At 37.2% G+C, this 20,845-nt stretch overlaps 1 protein-coding gene across 1 annotated transcript in view; it reads right to left on the minus strand.

Moving 5' to 3' along the window:
• Nucleotides 1-20,845, minus strand: part of IPO8 (importin 8) — a 66,792-nt gene that overhangs the window by 17,466 nt on the left and 28,481 nt on the right. The window contains exons 8-20 of the mRNA XM_074939287.1: nucleotides 18,884-18,968; nucleotides 16,358-16,492; nucleotides 14,069-14,168; nucleotides 12,188-12,264; nucleotides 9,316-9,432; nucleotides 8,572-8,661; nucleotides 7,147-7,312; nucleotides 6,424-6,584; nucleotides 5,454-5,579; nucleotides 3,458-3,524; nucleotides 2,630-2,755; nucleotides 2,041-2,138; nucleotides 1,270-1,365 (exon numbers count right to left, since the gene is read on the minus strand). Coding sequence (XP_074795388.1) covers nucleotides 1,270-1,365; nucleotides 2,041-2,138; nucleotides 2,630-2,755; nucleotides 3,458-3,524; nucleotides 5,454-5,579; nucleotides 6,424-6,584; nucleotides 7,147-7,312; nucleotides 8,572-8,661; nucleotides 9,316-9,432; nucleotides 12,188-12,264; nucleotides 14,069-14,168; nucleotides 16,358-16,492; nucleotides 18,884-18,968 — 1,444 coding nt within the window. The remainder of the gene's footprint in view (nucleotides 1-1,269; nucleotides 1,366-2,040; nucleotides 2,139-2,629; nucleotides 2,756-3,457; nucleotides 3,525-5,453; nucleotides 5,580-6,423; nucleotides 6,585-7,146; nucleotides 7,313-8,571; nucleotides 8,662-9,315; nucleotides 9,433-12,187; nucleotides 12,265-14,068; nucleotides 14,169-16,357; nucleotides 16,493-18,883; nucleotides 18,969-20,845) is intronic.

Raw genomic sequence — 20,845 nt, forward strand, 5'->3', positions numbered from 1 at the left:
GAAATTTGGTAGGATTTGTTTTAGTGCGTATAAAAGGCATTTTCCAGCTTTGGGAAAAGAGCTCAAATATTTTCTTGTCTTAAGCTAAATCAAAAACATCTTAGTTTTAAAGCTTCACAAGACATGTACATAATCCTCAGCAAGAAATATATATTCTGCCAAATTGTAACAAAGTATGGTGAAAAACTTCTTACAAAAGTCTGCAAAGAGTATAGTTATACAGGTATTTGCATTGCACAAGTTTCTATGTCTAGATTATGAAATAAATAGTTCCCTATAAGAAGGTGCAGGCATATCCCAAGTGCATATTTGGGAATGTGTTTGAATATTTATGAGCATGGGAGAAAATTTTTCTTTCCATGTGCAATCATTTCATTAAACACAGATGTGGCGCTTTTACACATTAATTTCATTGAAAATTTATGTGATTTAATCCCACCCCTTTCAGATTTCTCATTAAAAAAAAAAAAACGAGCAAAATTTTCCCTTCAATTACTCCAGATTTACATGAGTGGAATTCTACTGATTTCAATTAAATTAACTTCAGAATTATCCAGTAAATGTAAGGGTCCAGGAACAAATGGACACAATCTGTTCTTGCTGTGCAAAGCAGGGGTTTTATAAAGGAATAACAAAGAAGAATTTAGCCCTTAATGTGAAAAAGTACACTAATCCAAATAGTGGTTGAAAATGTACATACAAAGATCCAGGAAATTTGTAGTTATGGTACTCACAGCAACTATAATACAGCCATACTGCAAATATTAAGTCATGCATTTTACAGCATACACAGCAATTCAAAATACAGCACTAATCATAAAAAAAGTCTGAGTTCATATTGCTGTGGGAAACAACTCCAATAGTTTGACTTGCATGATTAAATTCTAAATCATAGCAATGTATTAAAATTTCTCCTTCAATTCAGAACACGTAATGCTATCAGGAGAAAATTTAGGAAACAGAAAGAGAATCCTACCCAAGGTACCAGTCTTTTACTGTTCAGTTTTAATCCCATTTTCTTGCTTTTTCAAGATGCCATGTCCTTTAATCTCCTCCACGAGAAACAAATCCAAAAAATCTCTTGAACTCATTTACATCCTTTGCACAGTCAGTGTGCTGGAGGACAATTCCATTTAGAACATCTGATTTCCTACATTTGTTCCTTAAATCTACATTTTTCATCTACTAAACTCCTAGGAATGTGGTTGTATTTATATAGAAGTGTGTACACAGCATCAAATCTATAAAAAGCTGTTGGTAATACATTACCTGGTCAATACACCGCCCTTTGCACTGAAGAACAATTACTTCTAAAAGTTTGGCTGCATGACACTCTGCATCTTCTCCTGCATCTCCAGTTAATACCTAACAACAAGAATGGTAATTCAGCCCAACAACATCGTATGCAATCTGCTGTGGAAGTACACACACACACACACACGAGAGAGAGAGCGCATGTGTATGGAGAGATGTATATATAAGAAACCATGGTGAAGGAGCACAAGACTGGAGAATTCAAACTGTGACCTTAGGGTCTGCAAAATCCATATAATTCTTCACAAATATTAACATTTTTCCATGACGTTATTTCAATGCTTGTCCTTTTCTTGTGGGAAACATTATTTTAAAAGTTATTATGAGTATCCTTGATAATTGGTATTTTCTGCCATGTGATTGCAGTTTTGGTGAATAATGGCAGATTAACAGCCTGACAAAGTGAAGTCCTGTTTTCCACAGAACAGGTACAACATGAGCAACAGAATGGCAAGTTTCTTCCACAATGGTCTATCCACATGCTTCATGGATGAAAGGGGAATTCAATTCCCATGTCCATTTAAACTGTGGCCTCTCTGATGAGGAAATCAGTTACAACTGCGGAAGTGGTTTCTGTCATGCGTCCACTGGGAACCGAGCTAAGGCTTATCATTTCATCTTGACCAATCAACAACCACCAACTGGCAAGCTTTGGTCACTCTTATCTTGAATATTTGATGCTCAAACATCAAGGGTAAGGACTATGAGAAGAAATACAAGTCTTACCTTTTTACACATAGTGTAAATGATTTCTAAATGTTTTGGATTAGACAGTAAAGTATCAGTGTCGATGGTCACATAATTGTGCATGAGAGGCATCATATCTAAAAAAAACAAGAAAAGATTTTACATAAAACCAACACCCCCAAAACTCTAACCATTAAGGCTCTGACCCTGCCATGGGATCTACTAGCTTGGACGCCTGAGCATGACAGGAGTCCTAACGCTTCTGCATACAGCTATCTGCGCTAGCAGATGCCTTTGCAAGGTGGGGTTTTTAAATGTAGACAGAGAAAAAGAATTAGCACAGACATAACTACATTTTAGCTAACGAATTGATAGTTTCATAATTTTTAGGATTTTCCTTTGAGCTCTGGACCTAGTACAATGTATAAGACTGACTTATTCAGCCAAATTTCTCCAAGCAAAGAACAGTGGCATTAGCTCACTGTTGTACTGGGGTGTTCACAACAAGGCCCAAGCACATGTGCTCTTTTCACTAATATGGACTAAAAGAAAGTAACTCCACAAGACAGCTTTTTAAAGCTGCATCCACAAACAGTTACAATACACTACAGCTGGGGAACAGTCATACCTGCAAAGTATTCAAAGCAATCCTGTTGGAAAACTTCATATAGAACACCTAAAAGCTGCCACATTTGGGGGGAAATCATCTGGCACGTCAAACTGTATGCCAAGGAGAGAATTTCTTCATAAAACTCTGAAGAGAAGAAAATTTGAGGTAGGGGTCTGTAAAAGAGAAGTTTTGCTTGCAAATACCATAATCTTTCAAACACATGCCCTCAGGCCATACAGCAAAGAGCAGACAGCTTTGGAAAGGCAAAATGTTATATAGTAAGAGACTGAAGAATATGGACTGAAAAATTCCAAAAAAGAGGAATCACACTATATTTTGTTTCTTATAAGCATTGAAAAAATACATTACCAGTAAACTAAAGAAATTGTTTCTAAAACATTTTTGCACTTTTTCCCATTCTCTAAGGATTTGTTTTAATTTACAGGCTTTGCCATAAAACGCCGAAGCTTTTTAATAAAGGGAACTGCCAAGAGCGTAGATGTAATCAAAGGTCACTTCCCCTTAATTTCAAATCAAGTTAAAATGTTATAGGGAACTGAGTTTGATGCTTTTCAGTGCTTCAATGCACAGAAGCTAATGTAATTTACTGTAATAGTTTTAGTAACATGAAAATAGGAGATCAGGATACCCAAATCAGAACTAAAAATGAACTTCCTTTAGACCTGAGAGAAGTGGCTTATTCGAGCCTGAGCTGAAGTCCTGACAAAGTACTCGGCAGGAAGAGAGTACTATTTGCTGTGTTAGATTTAAAAATATTGTATTAGTAACTTTTTTCTGCCATATAAAACAAACTGGATAGTTCAAAAAGCCAGCTTCTGCATATACCTATTACGTGTTTCTGCAAAACGAGGCCAATGATCTGTAAACAAATGCTCTCCAACTGTTGAGTTATCTGAAATAAAAATAAGACAGTTTATTTAAAAAGCTACAATCAGAGTAACTTGATCCATCCACTTGACTAATTCAGTTTGACTAAGCAGTTCTTTCAAGAAAAAGAGAGTTTCCATTCTGGTTTAAACACTTTCAACTATCATCAGAATGTTACAGGGACGCACTCAGTTATAAGTACTAAGCTATTTTAAAAATTAGTTTTCCCAAATATCCTCCTTAGAACTGTTTACTTAACAGATTTTAATACCTCCTAACTAATGGTTGCTTCCCATGCACTAGCTGAGAGCTCCATCACACTGGAAGAGCACCCCCTTGCTCCAGCTGCTGCATCCAAATGGTCTGACGACAGACCTGAGCACAGAAACCCGATAGGGCTGAGGAGGGAAGAAAAGGAATGGGGTGAGGGGAAAAAGAGCAAGAAAAAATGTTCCTGCCTGTGGCCCATACCGAGCTTCCCAGAAGACAGTATATGATTGTATTGAGGCTGGGGGAAAGGGTGCCATTTGCTGGAATGAGCAGGTTTTACTGTGAGTAGCTATTTTATTGTTGTTGGGCAGGGAGATTGTATTTAAGGGTGAAAACTGTCAGAGTCACAAAAGAGAAGTGTAGGTCTGCATTACAAGCCCACATAAAACCAACAAACAAGGACATTTAATTTTATTATCAATGACATTCATTAAGGGCTCACGCCTGCAAGGTGTGGAGCACTCTGCCCCCAGTCTAGCAAACCTCTTGAGCATATGCTCAGCTTTAAGCACAGGTACTCCCATGGAGCTCCTTGTGCTTTTGAAAGTCAGGCCACTTGTTTAGATGCCTAAATACAGATTTAGGAGTCTAATTTTAGGTTCTTTTTCAAATCTTGACCATAGTCTATTTCCATAAGAAGGCAGTAAACTGAGGTGTTCATGTATGTGTAAAAGATCCTAAGATAAAGTGTTAAGCATTATCTTGTGTTGCATACTACAAAACAGTGAACTGCTAAGTTCTCACAAAAAGACTAACTTAACATAGATGCCCACTAGACTAAAACCTGAACAAACCCCAAAGAACAGTATTTCAAGCTAACAGTGCTAAAGCTCATTTTAGATCCTAGTTTCCATTCTATTTTGAAAAAGATCTTTTATGAAAAATTGAAGATACTTTGAAATCTTAGACAAAATGCAGTGGTCACCAAGAAAATCTTTTCAAACATTTGTTGTCAGATGACTGATATGGCTCAAAAATAGGTTTCTTCTTGTGATGAGAACTTGTATAACCAAGGAAGCAGCATGAAGGAGAAAACATCTTCGTGCTGTAATACCAGCTAAGCTCAGAACTACCCAACGACTGTGTGACATTGGGGCAAGTCAATTGACCTCCTTTGTACCTCAATCAACACAGTTGTAAAATCAGAAAAAAGCAGAAGACAATCCTAAGCTGAGCTTTACCTAGTAATGAAATTAGGAAAAAATCATGAATATATAAAGTCAAGAACTCATCCTGCAGTACAATAATATGTAGATCAAACTCCATCAATTCCATCCAGGTAACTGCTGAGTTAAACATCAAAATCTAAGTTGCCATTACCAATAGTTATCTATTGGTTGTTACTGTGAATTATAACAAACATTCTCAGGGGAGAATTTAGCTTAAAATGTATTCGTAACAATCTGCAACACTTTCTAGTAATATATTTGCTGTAGTAAAGGCTAAAGTGTTATTTCCTCAAAAATGTTAATTATCTCTTAAAGATGAGAACTATACAACTGAATATTAGCATTTTACATTGAGCTTTAAATTCACATTTACTAAGAGGAATCACTTGATCCTAATACACCAAGCTACATAACTATTACATGCTCTTTTCAACTCAAGCAATTTAATATATACATAAAACTGCTTGTAATGAAAAAAAGGAGAGAAGACTAGATATGTAACAGAGACATCTCACCTCTTTGTGATCTTCCACAACTGTTAGAATAGTATCAATGGTGTGTAAGATTCCCATTGCCATCACTGTCTTGTCCTCCACTTCCTCATATTCTTCACTCTGAAGAACTTTACCAAATATCTCAGCCTTAAAAAGAAAGAAAAGAAAAAAAGCAGACAGTTCTTCTAGAGGCAACTCATACTTCCAGCTTGCCTTGTAGAAAACGAGGGATTGCCCACTGACGGATAATGAAGTGGCTGCAGTGTCCTCAAATTATTAAAACATCTGTGATGAAGCCACCAGTGGTGAGAGGCATGCCTGATACTTCTGTAAAGGAACTGGGAAGTTTGGAAAATGGAAAAACCTTCTCCTCCCTCCGCTGATAAACCTAACTGTGGCAAGTTGCTTAAGTTAAATAATCAAAGCTATTAAATATCCTGGCTTGTTTAGAACAGCAATAGCTATAAGAACAGCCAAAACTACTGTAATTTTAAGGACTTTTTGAAGAGAAACTGTCAGGTAGTTTAGCCCCCACATTTACATTTGGGGATGGTTTACAAGAGCTACTATTGATAGATAGGTTTTCAGTAAAGTGTTTTAAAAACATCAGTGAAAACAGCTTATTTTGGAGCTAACACATGCAGTGTATGCAGACCAGAATTTGATGCCATCATGCTACTGCATGAATAGGCAAAGGGTGAAAGACTAGAATTGAAACAGAACAAACTAGATGACTCATCTATTTTCCTCATCCAAGCTGAAATCCAAAAGGAAACAGAACAAACAGTGAAAAGCAAATCAGATTTCAAAAGATTCTTTATTTTAAATAATCAAAGAAGCTGTAAGCAATATAGGTAGGAATTTTTTAAAATTATGATTTTAAACCTGACAGTGTCCCTTTAAAAAAAGGCTCATTTCAAACAAGCTTGCAACAATGTTTAATAAGCTAGGCCTATGACTGTGACTACAATGTTGTTCTACTGTCTCTTACCAGGTGTTGTGTCATGTCAACAGCAATGGTAGCTACTTCTTGATTGTACTCGCAGATCATCTTCTGGATAACATTCGTAAGGTCATCATTTTCTGTCTCTCTAACTATGTGTAACAGCTCCTGCATAACTGGCCTGACATACGGCTTCACATACTCCTTTGCTAATAAGGCAACAAAACAAATTAGGAAAAATCAATTTTCCATAAAAACAAATATACAATCTGTCTCAGTTATTAGGACCCTTACTGTTCTCTTAAGCAAAAACACTTAAAACAATTCATTTCCAGTAAAAGTTGAGTCAGTCTAACAAGAGTGTACTTTTTAGATGCAAGCATATTACATAATATATATACACTCAGACATCCCCCACCACTTAGAATTCTGTCCACATAAATGATCTACTTCCAAGAGACATGCACATCTAGTATCTGGCCCTAAACATACCCATTGTTTCAATTCAATGTTAAGAAATAAGATACCATTCGGTTTGTCAACTGAATTGTGTTGACACAGAAACCTGTCAGAAAAATCTGTAACCAATGTTCCATGATGTATATTGTAGCTAATGAGCAAATTAACTTGTCTAAATGTGATTACGTGTTCCAGGGATCTATATTTCTAAATGCAAGAACTGTTTATATACATCCACAGCAAATTATAGCAACATGTCATCTAGGCAGGGAAAATGATCAGTATATACTTAAATGAACCATTGTAGCGTACCTTGCTCCTGATTGCTTATTAATGCCTGAAGAGCTATGGCAGCTTCTACTTTGACAGGCATTTCTTTGTCATCAATCAAGCTCTTCTTTGCCAGCTCTACTGCATTCCTTAGGTTGAGTTCATTGTGGAATTTCAAAGTGCTGAATGAATGAAGAACCCAACAGGACTGTCGTACAAGAAGAAAGCAAGTCAGGAGCTACTGCAGTAATAGAATTCTTCAAAGAATTTCAGTCACATGCTAACAGTTCTTTATCTGTTTTAAATCGTTGCTCTTTTGTTTGCACATTTACAGAGTAAATACTACATACTGTGCAGGTTTTACACTACAGTGGCTCTTCTGCTCCTTTCCCCAAACATCTATAGATTCAATATATAACTGTAATTGTTATACTAAACTTCTATCAGGAACAAGAGAGCTTGGGATTTATTTTTTTAAAGTTTTATTCCTAGGCAATGAGATGTATACTTAGCAGGAAAATTAATCACTCATTACTGATTGATGTGGGCACGGGGGGAAGAGTTTAGGGATTAAACCCCGCTCACCCTCAAAGTGGCATTAACTGCTCTCTGAAAACTGGATTTGGCTTTAGCTCAAACTACTGAGTTTTGCTACTGAATAATCATATAACCATAGAAAAGTAGGGCTGAAAGGAACCTCAAGAGGTCATCTAGTCCATCACCCTGTGCTGAGACAAGATCAAGTATGCTTAGACCATCCCTGACAGGCGTGCCTAACCTGTTCTTAAATGCCTCCAGTGATGGAGATTCCACAACCTCATTTGGTAACCTATTCCAGTTCTTAACTGTCCCTATAGTTAGAAAGATTTTCCTAATAGCTAACCTAAATCTCCCTTGCTGCAGATTAAGCCCATTACTTCTTGTCAGACCTTCAGTGGATTTAGAGAACAACTGGTCTTTATAACAGCCCTTAACATATATGAAGACTTATCAGTTGCCCCCTCACACTTCTCTTCTCAAGACTAAACATGCCCAGTTTTTAACCTATCCTCATAGGTGAGGTTTGCTAAACCTTTTATTATTTTAGTTGCTCTCCTCTGGACTCTCTCCACTTTATCCACATCCTTCTTGAAAGTGTTGTGCCCGAAACTGGACATAATGATCAGATAAGGACCTCCACAAGTTACCATATATCCAATGCTCAAGTTTCCCAATTTGATCAAAACAGTGAGCTGAAAGTGAGCCATACAGAAATGGATCACCTAGAATTTCAAACATCTATAAATAAATTTTATTTCAGGTCAAAATGCTGAAAAGGTTTCTGTACAATGGAGTTGCTGAGAAGTAAATTATTGTTTGTGAAACATGTGGGAACTGCTACATTTCAGCCTGTTATTCAGAGTGAAATAAACCTGTAAAGAAAATAATCAGACACATATTGCAGTCTATAAACTTTGGTGAACTTACTCTTGCTCTGAGATACCCCAAGTTAGACATGAACAATGGAAATACGTGATTCTGTAGCATCAGCTCCATTTGATCCTTGAATACACTCTTCTGTTGAAATAAACAAAAAATTAAGTTGGAGCCGTCTTTATTTTTGGATATACTGTATTATTCAGTAACCCACATTAACTGTCAAATCTACACTAATAAAACCATTCTCTGCCTTCAAATGAATTATTTCTATCCCATTAATACATGTAGAATAATTTCTAGATGTCATTTTGACGTGGGAGCAAGAGGCACATATTGAAGAATGGGAGGCTGGCAGGCTACACAACATATTGCTGGAACACTTTAAACATTATTTACAGAATCTAGAAGACCAGTAGCTGCTTTTTGCTATGGACAGGTGGCATGGTAATCAGTGTATCCAAGGTTCCAATTGTGGCTGGAACGTATTTTGTAACATGGTCCCATTTCATCAGTAAAGCAGGACAGCACAAGGAACTGTTCTGTAACAAGGCAGGTAGTCTGACAGACAGGGCTGATTGTAAAATGGGAAGAGAAAGAAGTGGTTGAAGTAATTTTCATTTTTTTTTTTTTAAGAAGAACTTTAGATTGGTATTTCACAGCAAAAATCACTTCACAGACTTCATAAGTGTGCTTCAGGGCTAGCCACACTTTAAAAATTAATGTTTTAAATTAGAAAGGACAGTTGATAACAGATTCTGATCATACACATACTATATGCCCTCATCCATTTACCTTCAGTAAAATATCTGCTAGAGATCCCATCACGTGCAATGCTCCGTCTTTCTTCCTAGGGTCAATGTTTGGTTCTGTGAGGATCTGATAGCAAAATGCCATCATCTTCGGTAATACCTAAACATAGTAAGACACAAACAAAATGGAGGATAATCTGCATGTGGCATCAGTGAACTATTTAAATCTGTTTATTAGCATCTTTCCTTTAAAGTTTGGAAACTCAAGAACTTAAAGCTTTCATATAGTACCAATGTGAACTAACCCACATTGCCCATAATGTATTATGGGAACATGGCAGTCTCTTTCCAGTTAATGTGGAAAGCCCTATTATAAGCCTCTTTTTAATCACCATCCTCACATTTATCAAGAATAGATGCATCTGCCTGAAATTTCACATTAGTGATCATAAGTGAGGTACAATTTTTTTTGAAACTTCAAAGCAAATTAGAAGACGTGATCTGGAGATACAGGGGTTCAAACAAGGCAGTAATCTCACTTATTAAATTTATTCCTAACTTCTTTTCTGACTCGTTCTATATAAATTCCAGAACAGTGAGGTCTAGAAACTCCAGATTACAACCAATCTATTGGTCTTTACCAGACTTGGAAAGGTCTCTTGGCAGAATCATTTATTTAATGTGATTTCACATACATTATATGCTTTACAGACTTCATGAAATAAACACCCCAATGCAGACTACTACAATGGGGCTGGCGGCAGGCAAGGAACCACGCTGGGGCAGGTGAGGGGAAAGATCATAGTATATAAGAAAGTAGATTTTAAGTGTTCAGAGCTGCAGACTTGGTTCTACTCTGAAAAGTTACTCTAGAAACAGCAGCCTGAGGCTTCATATTTATTTTGTCTCAAATGACTTCCAATATCAAATGTGTTTTGTTCTAACTATTAACCTTTGCAACCCCTTCACTTTCAATTGTTCAGAACTTAGTAAATAATTCTAACAAACATGCAGACGAAGGAATCAAATTGAGCTCACTCCATCTTAGCTGTTTACTTTACTCGCTAAAATCAGAAGAGATAATTCTGAATACACAAAGCGAGCAGGTCCATGGGAAGGTGCCATTTTCACTGTCACTTTTCAAAGCAAAAGTGTACATTGAAGTATATATCAAAAAACTCAAATTGTTTGATCTTACACAAAAAGGTAGGTCAGAGAAAGGGGCAGAGACAAAGTTGCTTGGCTATCCTTAATACTGCATCTTTACACTTTTTAATTCTTGATTTTTTGCAGTCTAACCTGAACAGACTTTTCAGGATAATGTCTGTGTTCTTTAAGAAAACTACAACATTGTCTCAAAGGCTTTTTCATTACCTAGCTGGCAGATATTTAAAACCTTAACTGAAACTTAGTGAAGTTTTTTGCCTGGTAATGTATTAAGATATATATCTAACAAATTAACTAACAATGAAAAATGCATCTGTGCAACATGAGAAAGTATACCTGTCTCTGAGATGCTTAGCATTTGAATTTCTTGATTTGTGTTTAAAGCTTTTAGTCTTAATGTTGCCTTACAAGGTGTTTTTTTTGTTTGTTTGTTTTTTAAAATAGGTTTTGAGCAAAGGAAAGTTTCATATCCATTTCCAGCCAACTGCTCTAGAAAGATAATAAGAGCTTGAAAAATTTACTCATATACCTATCAGCCTGAACCACCAGGGTACTTAGCCAGGAAAACCATAACCCTTGCCATTTAAGGGAATATAAATAGTAATATACTGTTTATCATGCACCATAGTTAACATCACTGCCAATCAACTTAATACACTTTAAAATGCAACTTTCTCATTGCTTTCCTCGTAACTTCTATCCTTTCCAGATTTTGTGCTATTTTTCCATCTCCCCCTACCCCACACCCCACTCTATAAAAATTCATGGTCTATCCTTTCTTGGCTGTCTTCAGTATTTTTTCCCATACACTGTGTTTCCTACCTTCTCTTCTATAAATTGTTAGATCTCCCATCAACTTTCTAAATATTGCATTTCTTTTTTTAATACATCATCAAGCTCTCTTCTATCCAACCCCTTCATCTCCTGCTACCCCACTCACTCACACAGTGTTAAGAACATTACCACATATCTTGAAGCCAAAAGATTAAACCTATTAGCCAAAGACTGATATGAAAATAGGGGGACACCCTTGCTGTTCAGAAGCAACATTTAGGTGAGAAATCAACCCTCCACCCAGATATTGGGAAGGGGAGGATGTTGGGATTCCTGCCAAGGTGCTATCTGCAAGCTCTAAGAACAATCTGACTTATTTACCTCTGGCTAGTAGGTAAAAAGTACATTTGAATCTCTCAATTTTGGCTGCTGGAAGGGAGAAGTATTCTCTCTTGCTACCCTAGAGCCTTCCTGGCTGCTGCACGATGATGGTCTATAGGGGTCTCTCCTACTGTTTAGGGTCTTCCTCCCCAGTGAGTAGTTCTCATGCCTGTTTCTTCTACGCCTGTCCACAGCTTTCCCAAGAAACAGCAGACTGAAACCAACTTGATTCTCATCAGTTTCACTGCTCCCCACGGGATTCTAAATAGCAACAGTGAAGACTAATGTGAATCGGGTCCACTTTGGAAGCTCTGGGCCCCAGAGACTTTGGAGCTGTCTGCCTGCAGACTTGGGAAGACATTAACTGCATCTGTTCACACTCAGTTCACATCTCGAAGGTGAATCTTTGCAACCATAATGACTAGAAACTTAGTTTAAAAATAGAAATTGAAATTTTGATTATATAGAAGTTGATAGCACTTATCCAGTGCAAGGTAGATTCTTCAAGGCTTGAGGATAATACAGAACCATTTGAGATAGACAGATGCCCTTTTAAAGAAAGAATAATTTTTTTAAAAAGAATAATTCAGTACCTCTTTTCGCTTCTTTGCTGCAGTGTAGAGGAGATTCTGGGCTGCTGTTGTAGGGGATGCATAATCCTCAAACACATCTAACAATATTTAAAGAAAGCGTTTTCAGTCACTGAGTACAATTTAATAATAAAATTCTCACAGATCATTTTCAAATATACATAGAGTAAGAGCTTTGGATGGATGTCACAGAACCAGGGTGACAAAAGAACATTACATTTATTCATGGTCTTCTTCATCCTATGGACTCTGATAACTTGAGTGTCGGTAACCTTTGACCAGTGTTTATTTAATCAACTACCTTCCCAGTATACCAAATACCAATCACTCTCTTTTTGAGAGATTTATTTTTTCTGTGGTATCTAAGATATCACAGCGTAGTAAATGGTGGCAAAATTTTTAATGGCGGCATTTACAGTAGCAGCACCAATAATGCGGCAGTGCCATGTGTTTGTCGGTGAAGTCCATTGTGGTTTCATGTCACTAAAAATAAAAAGTGACAGACCTTATGAAAAACTTCATTAAATCTAAATGTATTTGAATTTAGAGTACTCTTGAATCTATGGCTATACCAAAGAACTAAAAAAGCTGAATTTTTTTACGTCCTTGATTGTAACTAATCCTCCTTGAAACACATTGCAAGTGTATTATATACCTTATAAAATTCTTCTATTTTGCAAAATATTGCTACATGAATTTGAAGTGTTCCCTTCAATTTTTGCAGCATCAGATAACAGATGGGATAATGAACGAGGTCTAGAAATATGAAGGCAATTTCTATTTTTCCTGGTATCTCCCAAGTAAGTCAGAACAGACGCCGCATATTAAATATACTGTCAGAACTGAATTTCACACCCTGAGTATTTCTCCCTAAACTTCATTCTTTTTTCCTTTTACAAATGAAAAAGGCAAAATCTAAGTGCCTCAGCTATATAAGAAAAAAATAAGAACTAAATGCTTGTCCATTGGATTGGATTCAGAATTGGATTCAGATGCTCACGTGTTGGCTACATCTTTGCCCCCCTGAATATTAATATCTTATGATGCCTTATTGTTCTACAGTACCTCTTTCTAGGTTTTATTTTCTACTATTCCAAGAAAATCTAAATGACACTTTTTTTTATAAAATGCTAGCTAAAAGTTAACCAGTTTTGGTATTTTTAAAACTTAATTCCCTCTGTGATGCTTAGTTCTAGGGACTTTTCCAGCAGGATTTCCTATACTATTACAAAAAAACCCAGAAAAACCCTATTCTCCAGTAGGACTACTCCTGAAAGGGGAATAAGGGACTCATAATATGGCCCCATGCAATCTATGCTTTAACTCCTACATTTGTCTTTTGAAAGAATGCCTATTTCTAATTATTTCAAAAATTTTAATAAAAATAAGTGGCACTCAAAATGTACTCCAACCCTGTTGAAGGTGGGTATGTCAAGCCCCCTTTGGTCAACTAGCGTTGCACTGCTTTACAATAGGGTCTCATGTCTAAGCATAACAGTGATTCAATACAGGGCCTTAAAGGTGTGTTTAAGTGAGAAAAATGGGGGAATCTAAGAAAACATGCATCAGGTACCCAAGCAGCAAGGGGAGGAAGGGCAAGAATAAAGTGAACAATCAAGCTTGGTCTGAAGCGGGTAAGCAACCTTTCTAGAGCCGATCTTATAAATATAGCACATTATTTAAATGGACAAAACTAGCTTATTCCCACTTACATTTACAGAGTAGGCTTTAAAGAACAATTCATCTCACTTTTAGAGTCTCCCTTGAACCCTGGTGAAGATACAACTACAGTGGCATAGTGGCAAATACAGTTTTGTAATTTAGGGATCTATAACGCACAATTATAGCAAAAACAGAGAGCAAACACTAAGCACAGACATTTACCAAATTTCATGCGAATGTACTCATATGGATCCTCTTGCCACAGCTCTTCATCCTCATCTTTATAACACATTAGGGAGAAAATCACTTCTTCAGATATACTCTAAGAGCAGAGAAATCAAACATGTTCAAGTGCACAGAACATATTTCAAGTACAGCTTTCCCCCCCTCAAAATGTTTACTCCATTGTACCTTTTCATACACAAGTAAAGTTCGTTTAACTAATCCTCTTAAATTATTTTTACTTACTGGGATAATCTTACAATACACATATTGTGTTTTTCAAAGGACTCAGAAGGCAGCAATAAGTTTTACTCCACCATACTCCAGCACAACACAAAGAATATACCGCAGGGCACAATCTAATAAAAGCAGAACATATCATTCTGTGCAAGGATTTCACAATGTGGCACTAAGATGAGAGTAGATCTTTTACTTTTCCCTCATCCTCCTAATACTCATGGGATTTATCTTCTAATAAAGTTAATTAAACATGGGGACTTTATGATATGGAGATGAAAATCATTTTCTTTATCTGTTCCCACATGTTCTAATGACAAAAGAAGTGGTTAAACAAGAGCTCATTCCCTCACAGTTCGTCTTCCCTTCCTTTATCTTACAGTGCAGACAATTTTAAATATCTATAGTTACAATCATAGAATTGTAAGACTGGGAGGGATCTTGAGAAGTCATCAAGCCTAACCCCATGCGCTGAGGCAGGACCGAGTAAACCAGAGCATCCCTGAAAGGTGTTTATCTGACCTGTTCTTAAAAATCTCCAGTGATGAGGATTCCACGACCTCCCTTCAAAGCCTATTCCAGAGTTTAACTACTCTTATAGTTAGAAAGTTTTTTCTAATATCTAACCTAAATCTCCCTTGCTGTGGATTAAGTCCATTACTTCTTACCCTACTGTCACTGGGCATGAAGAACAATTACCACCATCCTTTTTATAACAGCCCTTAACATATTTGAAAAACAGTTCTCAGGCTCCCTCTCAGTCTTGTTTACTCAAGATTCAGCATGCCCAGGTTTTTTTTTTTTCTTTCTTCCTAGTTCAGGCTTTTAAAATCTTTATCATTTTTGTTGCCCTTCTCTGGACTCCCTCCAATTTATTCCCATGTTTTCCTGAAGGGTGGTGCCTAAACCTGAACACAGTACTCCAGCTGAGGCCTCACCAGTGCCAACTGGGACAATTAGCTCCCATGTCTTTTGTACAACACTCCTGTTAATACGCCTCAGAAGGATACTAGCTTTTTTCACAGCTGCATCACATTGTGGGCTCATATTCAATTTGTGATCCACTATAATCTTCAGATCCTTTTCAGCAGTACTATCACCTACCCAGATATTCCCCACTTTGTAGCTGTGCATTTGATATTTCCTTCCTAAGTGAAATACTTTGCACTAGTCGTCATTTGAATTTCATCCTGTTGATTTCAGATCAATTCTCAAATTTGTCTAGATCCTTTTGAATTCTAATCTTGTCCTCCAATGTGCTTGCAACTCTTCCCAGCTTGGTGTCATATGCGAATCTCATAAGCATGCTTTCCATTCTGTTATCCAAGTCATTAATGAAAACATTGATTAATACTGTACTGACCCCTGCTAGGGTGTGTCTAATGGCACCCCACTAGACACACCCTCCCAATTTGACTGAGAACCATTGATAACTACACTCTGAGTATGGTCTTTCAGCCAGTTGTGCACCCACTTACAGTAATTTCATCTAGACTTCATTTCCCCAGTTTGCTTATGAGAATGTCATGTGGGACTGTGTAGAAAGCCTTCCTAAAATCAAGCTATATCATTTCTACAGCTTCCCCCCATCCACTAGGTCAGTAACCCTGTCAAAAAAGGAAATTAGGTTAGTTTGGCATGATTTGACCTTGATAAATCCGTGCTGGCTATTCTTGATAACCCTATCATTCTCCAGGTGCTTACAAATGGATTGTTTAATAATTTGTTCCAGTATCTTTGCAGGAATCATACCCAAAGGCAAAAGACTGAGTAATCAAAAACATAAGATTATGACTTCATTGCAGGATCAAGCAAAGTAAAAAGCTGTTCTTGGAGGTAAAAAGCTCTTATTCAAATGCAAATATCTGCAATAAAGGCAAAAGGTAAACAGAACAATAAAGTAACAGACAAGCACATCTCAGTGCAAACTATTTTTCCAGATTGACTGCAGTGAGAGAGATTCTCCAAGCCCCTTCATAACAGCAGAAGTCTCAACCTCAGCTCATGGCAATAGCGTTATTTAAATGTTTATGACTGTGTTTTCACACTGACCTGTATGTGTGGCTTCATCTGCTTCCAAGTTACAGAATGACTGACCCCTTGGTTCAAATAGTTTAAGATTTGCTGAAGCACACGAGGAGCAATATATTCTTTTTGCCTGTACTGGTCTAAGATTTTTAAGAGAACCTAAGGGAATAGTAAATTTATTTTTTTAATGAAGCATGAAGATTTTAAACACACAATTTAATCTTTTATAGTGAAGACATTTTGACAGGTCAATTTAATTTTAAGTAGAAGCTCACGTATTAATCATTTCTATAATGCCTTTTATCCAAACATCAGTAATAATTTAAACATTGAAGTTCTGAGACTACAAACCTTTATTACCAGGAATTCTCCCACAACAGAATTACTAACAGTAGTAAGATTCAACACATGCATAAGTGTTTGCAGGATTGGGGCCTATATAAGCCTCAGCACTCAGTGGAGTAAGTTATATCTTCATTTCTACAGATGGGGGAAAAGTAAGGCACAGATGTTAAGGGCTATATGTCCAAACTTTGGTAGATAATGGTAGGACCTAAATCTATAAATAGGATTTAGGTGGCTAAAATTTAGGTGCCAAATTTTGAGGAATCCAAATTTAAAAACTGAGCTCTAAGTGACTTTACTAAGGTTGCAACAAGTTTATGGCAAAGCTGGGAAGAGGGGAAGGAGTCCTAACAACTGCCTGCTATAACTACTAGATCACATTCATTCTCTTTGATTAGACCAGCAATCCACTGCAACAATTGGGACCTTTCATTCTACAGTATTCCTCTATAAATAGAAGGTTTCTGTGTATATAGCAAGTAAGAAAATATTTACAGTAGGTCACTAATAATGACAGGAGACCTATTATGAGTTAACAACGATAGAGAACTGGTAAGTACACGAACCACAAAATATTCTCTGGTCATTTATTTTCAAAAGGGCAGTTCTGTTTCATAAAAATTATTCATAGTAGAGTAGTAAACACACTGTAGCATATTTTGTGAACCTATACCTTCCTCTTGGGCTCCCTGGGAGTTGGGTCTTATATTTGTCTTCTCTACTACATGCTCCTTGGGGCAGGAACTGTCTGTATCTCATACAGTCACTAACACAATGTTAGCACTTAACAAGCAATAAATATATAATGAATACTTAGCAATATGGTTTCACTACAGCACTCAATACATATGAGAAGCGTGGTGAATCATGAACTTAAAAGCTAGAAATGGAAAAGACCTATGTAGATCAACTAGTCCATTTGCCTTAAAAGGCAAATTGTTCCCTGAGGTACACTTCCTAGTCTTTTAGAGAGTCTAAGTTTTAAGTATTTCAAGTGACGGGACAGTTTTTCTTTCAGTTTCATCCATTACTTCTAATTGTATCACTTGTATCTCCAAAATAATTTATCTCCTTTGATGTGTAGCTCTTTCAAATTTACATAGAATTATCATGTCCTCTCTCTCCTGGGCTTTTTAGCCAAGCTTACACGTATTTAATCTTGACCTTTTTTGTGCAGAGAAAGGCAATTACGTTTCACAGAGATTTCAATATTTGGTTTCATTATGATTTAGACCAAAGCTTTTGAAGTTCTCTACAAAAGGGAAGGCAGCCCAGGTTCTGGGGCAGTCTGCCTGGCAGGCAGCACCAGAGATGCGAACCCTGGAAGACCAGGTTGCTGAGGAGCTCTGATCTGGGGCTCCCAGGCTCTGAATTCCCTGCACTCTTGCCTGGTGGGCCAAAGGTGAGCTGGGAGTCTGGAAGCCTTGACTGAGCTGGGAGCCAGGGAGTTTGGGAGTCGTAGCTCTCAGGGCTTCCACCTCCTCTGCAGTCCTCCTAGCAAGCTGTGAAGGAGCCAGGAGCCTGAAAGCCCTAGCTGAGCTGGTTACTCCGCTCCTTGTCAGCTCTTCAGGCAGGCTGGCAAAGAGCTGGGAGCCCAGAACCCTCGGCTGTAGAGCTGACAGTACACCAGGGAGAGTGACAGTTTCAAAATCTTTATGTTTTCCATTGCAACTTTGTCAAAAATCAAACCATCAAACCTTCCTGCATTCTCCAATGGAAAATCATTCCGTCTGAGTATTTCTGATCAGCTCCTAACTCTCTCCAATCTACCTATGTCTTCCTGGTAATGACACATCCAGAACAGATTTCAGTATTCCAGGGTTAGTTGCAGCAGAACCACGTAGGAAGCATGACCTAGAAATAAGACCTTCTTTGCTGTGATGCCTCTATGTAACCAGCCCAAATTGCATCAGTCTTTTTACTAGCATTTCCTGCCTATCACCCTTACGTTTTTTGCTGCATTGCAGATATTCGGATGTCTCCCTCCTTTTGCATCACTGCAATTTGGATTATTTTCCCCAAGATGGAAATATCATTACTAACAAGAGTTCCAAGCCATTTCTCATTGATTACGATGCGTATTGGACCAGTTTTTTGTGGTTTCTTTAAAGGGTCCTATGTCTTATATGAAGATGCTACAGGAAGATAACAGGGTTGTTCTACAGAAAGTTATCCTAATTCAGAAACAAGAAACAACATCTTTACCTGTTGGATTCCCACAGCGTAGGTTTTTAAGAAGAACTCTGAAAATTCAAAATATTCTTTTGTTACATTTCCAGGACTTCCATACCTTTAAACAAAAAAAGAAAACAGGTATTTACACTTTTGAAGCAAAGAAGTTTTCTGTTTACCAAGACAACATAGTCCTTGATTAAGCTTGCAAACATACAAAAGCCATTGAAGCAGAACTCCTCTTTCACTAGAGATATATACATTGAATAATTTCTTTCCACAAACATCATTCTAGGCCATTATATCCCACACAATGATCCATTTCCCCTTCTTTCTTACCTATGCACAAAGCACAATGTTGTAGCCAATAACTAAAGTTGCATTTTTGTCACAGGATATATGAATTCCATAGAATCATAGAATATCAGGGTGGAAGGGACCTCAGGAGGTCATCTAGTCCAACCCCCTGCTCAAAGCAGGGCCAATCCCCAATTTTTGCCCCAGATCCCTAAATGGCCCCCTCAAGGATTGAACTCACAACCCTGGGTTTAGCAGGCCAATGCTCAAACCCCTGTGCTATCCCTCCCCCCTAAACCCATAGTTTTGGGTTTTTTTTAAATATTTCTGTGTTGATATTTCAGAATTTAAACATGGGCAGGCAGACGCAGCAATGAAAAGTTGAATGAATTTTACTGGAAGCACTGAGAACTAGCAAGTGAAACCGGACTGTACTGAAGCCTCGGACAGCAGGAACTCACATTAGAGCTACTGGTTTGTCACATGGTAGCAGATCCTCATTAAGGATCGGACCAATAGGCATTACAACATCAGTTTGATCAGTTATATTGTTTTTAACAGTTTTATTGGAAAAGCATATTTTGCTTAAAATAATGCAACCTGAGTTTTTAAAATTAAAAACAATAAATGTGTGATGTTTGCCTTTCTCCATAATCAGAGCATCATTTTGATTTCCTGTAACAAACTAATAGCTTTATTTATGAAAGATAATGGTGGCAAAGCACTAGCTTGCACCATCTTCAAAGCATTCTCAGCCCCTGCCAGCCCAAGGTTCCTCAAAAAGGTCGCTGCACCCTTAACTAAGGAGGGTAACAATAGTGTTATGCTTACAGACTGTCAGATCAAACACTCAAATGGAAATAGATGTTTAAAATAATAGCATGCAGATAAATATGTTTGTTCATTCCTCACAGAGGAAAAACAAGAGCCATCACATGTATAAAATGTATTCTATTTTAAATGTTTAGTTGATGTGAAAAGTTTCTAAACTGCTCTAATATTCATTATTGCAACTGTAATCCTAATCAGAGAAGGATGGTGGACAGGGATAGGAAGTGTTAGGCTTCCACAAAAAGCTGTAATTCAGAGTTTCTAGATTCTAAATATTTGTTTTTAAATTTAAGATACATACATATATTTCCAACCTTAACCCAATCTGCATTTTGTTTCTTTGGAGATATCTTTCAGGATTCAACAAAACTAATCTTAATTTTGGTAAACATTAGTCACGATGTTACCCAGAATGGATGGTTTAACTATTAAGGAATCAGTTTTGAACATCCTAACTCCCTAGAACTAAAGGTTCAAATCCCAGCAGGGTCAGTTTAGCCCTTCATCTTCCCAAATCAAAACTGAGGGGCAGGTAAATTATTGTCACTCAGTCTTTTGGATGAAACCTTAAATTAGAGGTAATGTCTGATCTACTAGACAAAGATGCCAGGGCATCTTTTGGAAATATATTTCCCCTGGAGTCCTTTGCCAGAGATTTTCCTTTCTTCCCCGCTGTTCCATGGAAAGTTATATGCAATAGACTGTAAAGAGTTTGAGAATCTTCAGGATTAAAGACACTAATATCCACATAAATATATATCTCGGAATCTCTTTTTTCAAATCTAAATCAGCCTAAAAATGTCTCAAAGTAGTAAAAAAATCTGCAAGTTATATGCTGAATATGAAGAAAAACGTCTGAAATAAAAC

The sequence above is a fragment of the Natator depressus genome, chromosome 1 (assembly GCF_965152275.1).
Source record: "Natator depressus isolate rNatDep1 chromosome 1, rNatDep2.hap1, whole genome shotgun sequence".
NCBI classification, from domain to species: domain Eukaryota; kingdom Metazoa; phylum Chordata; order Testudines; family Cheloniidae; genus Natator; species Natator depressus.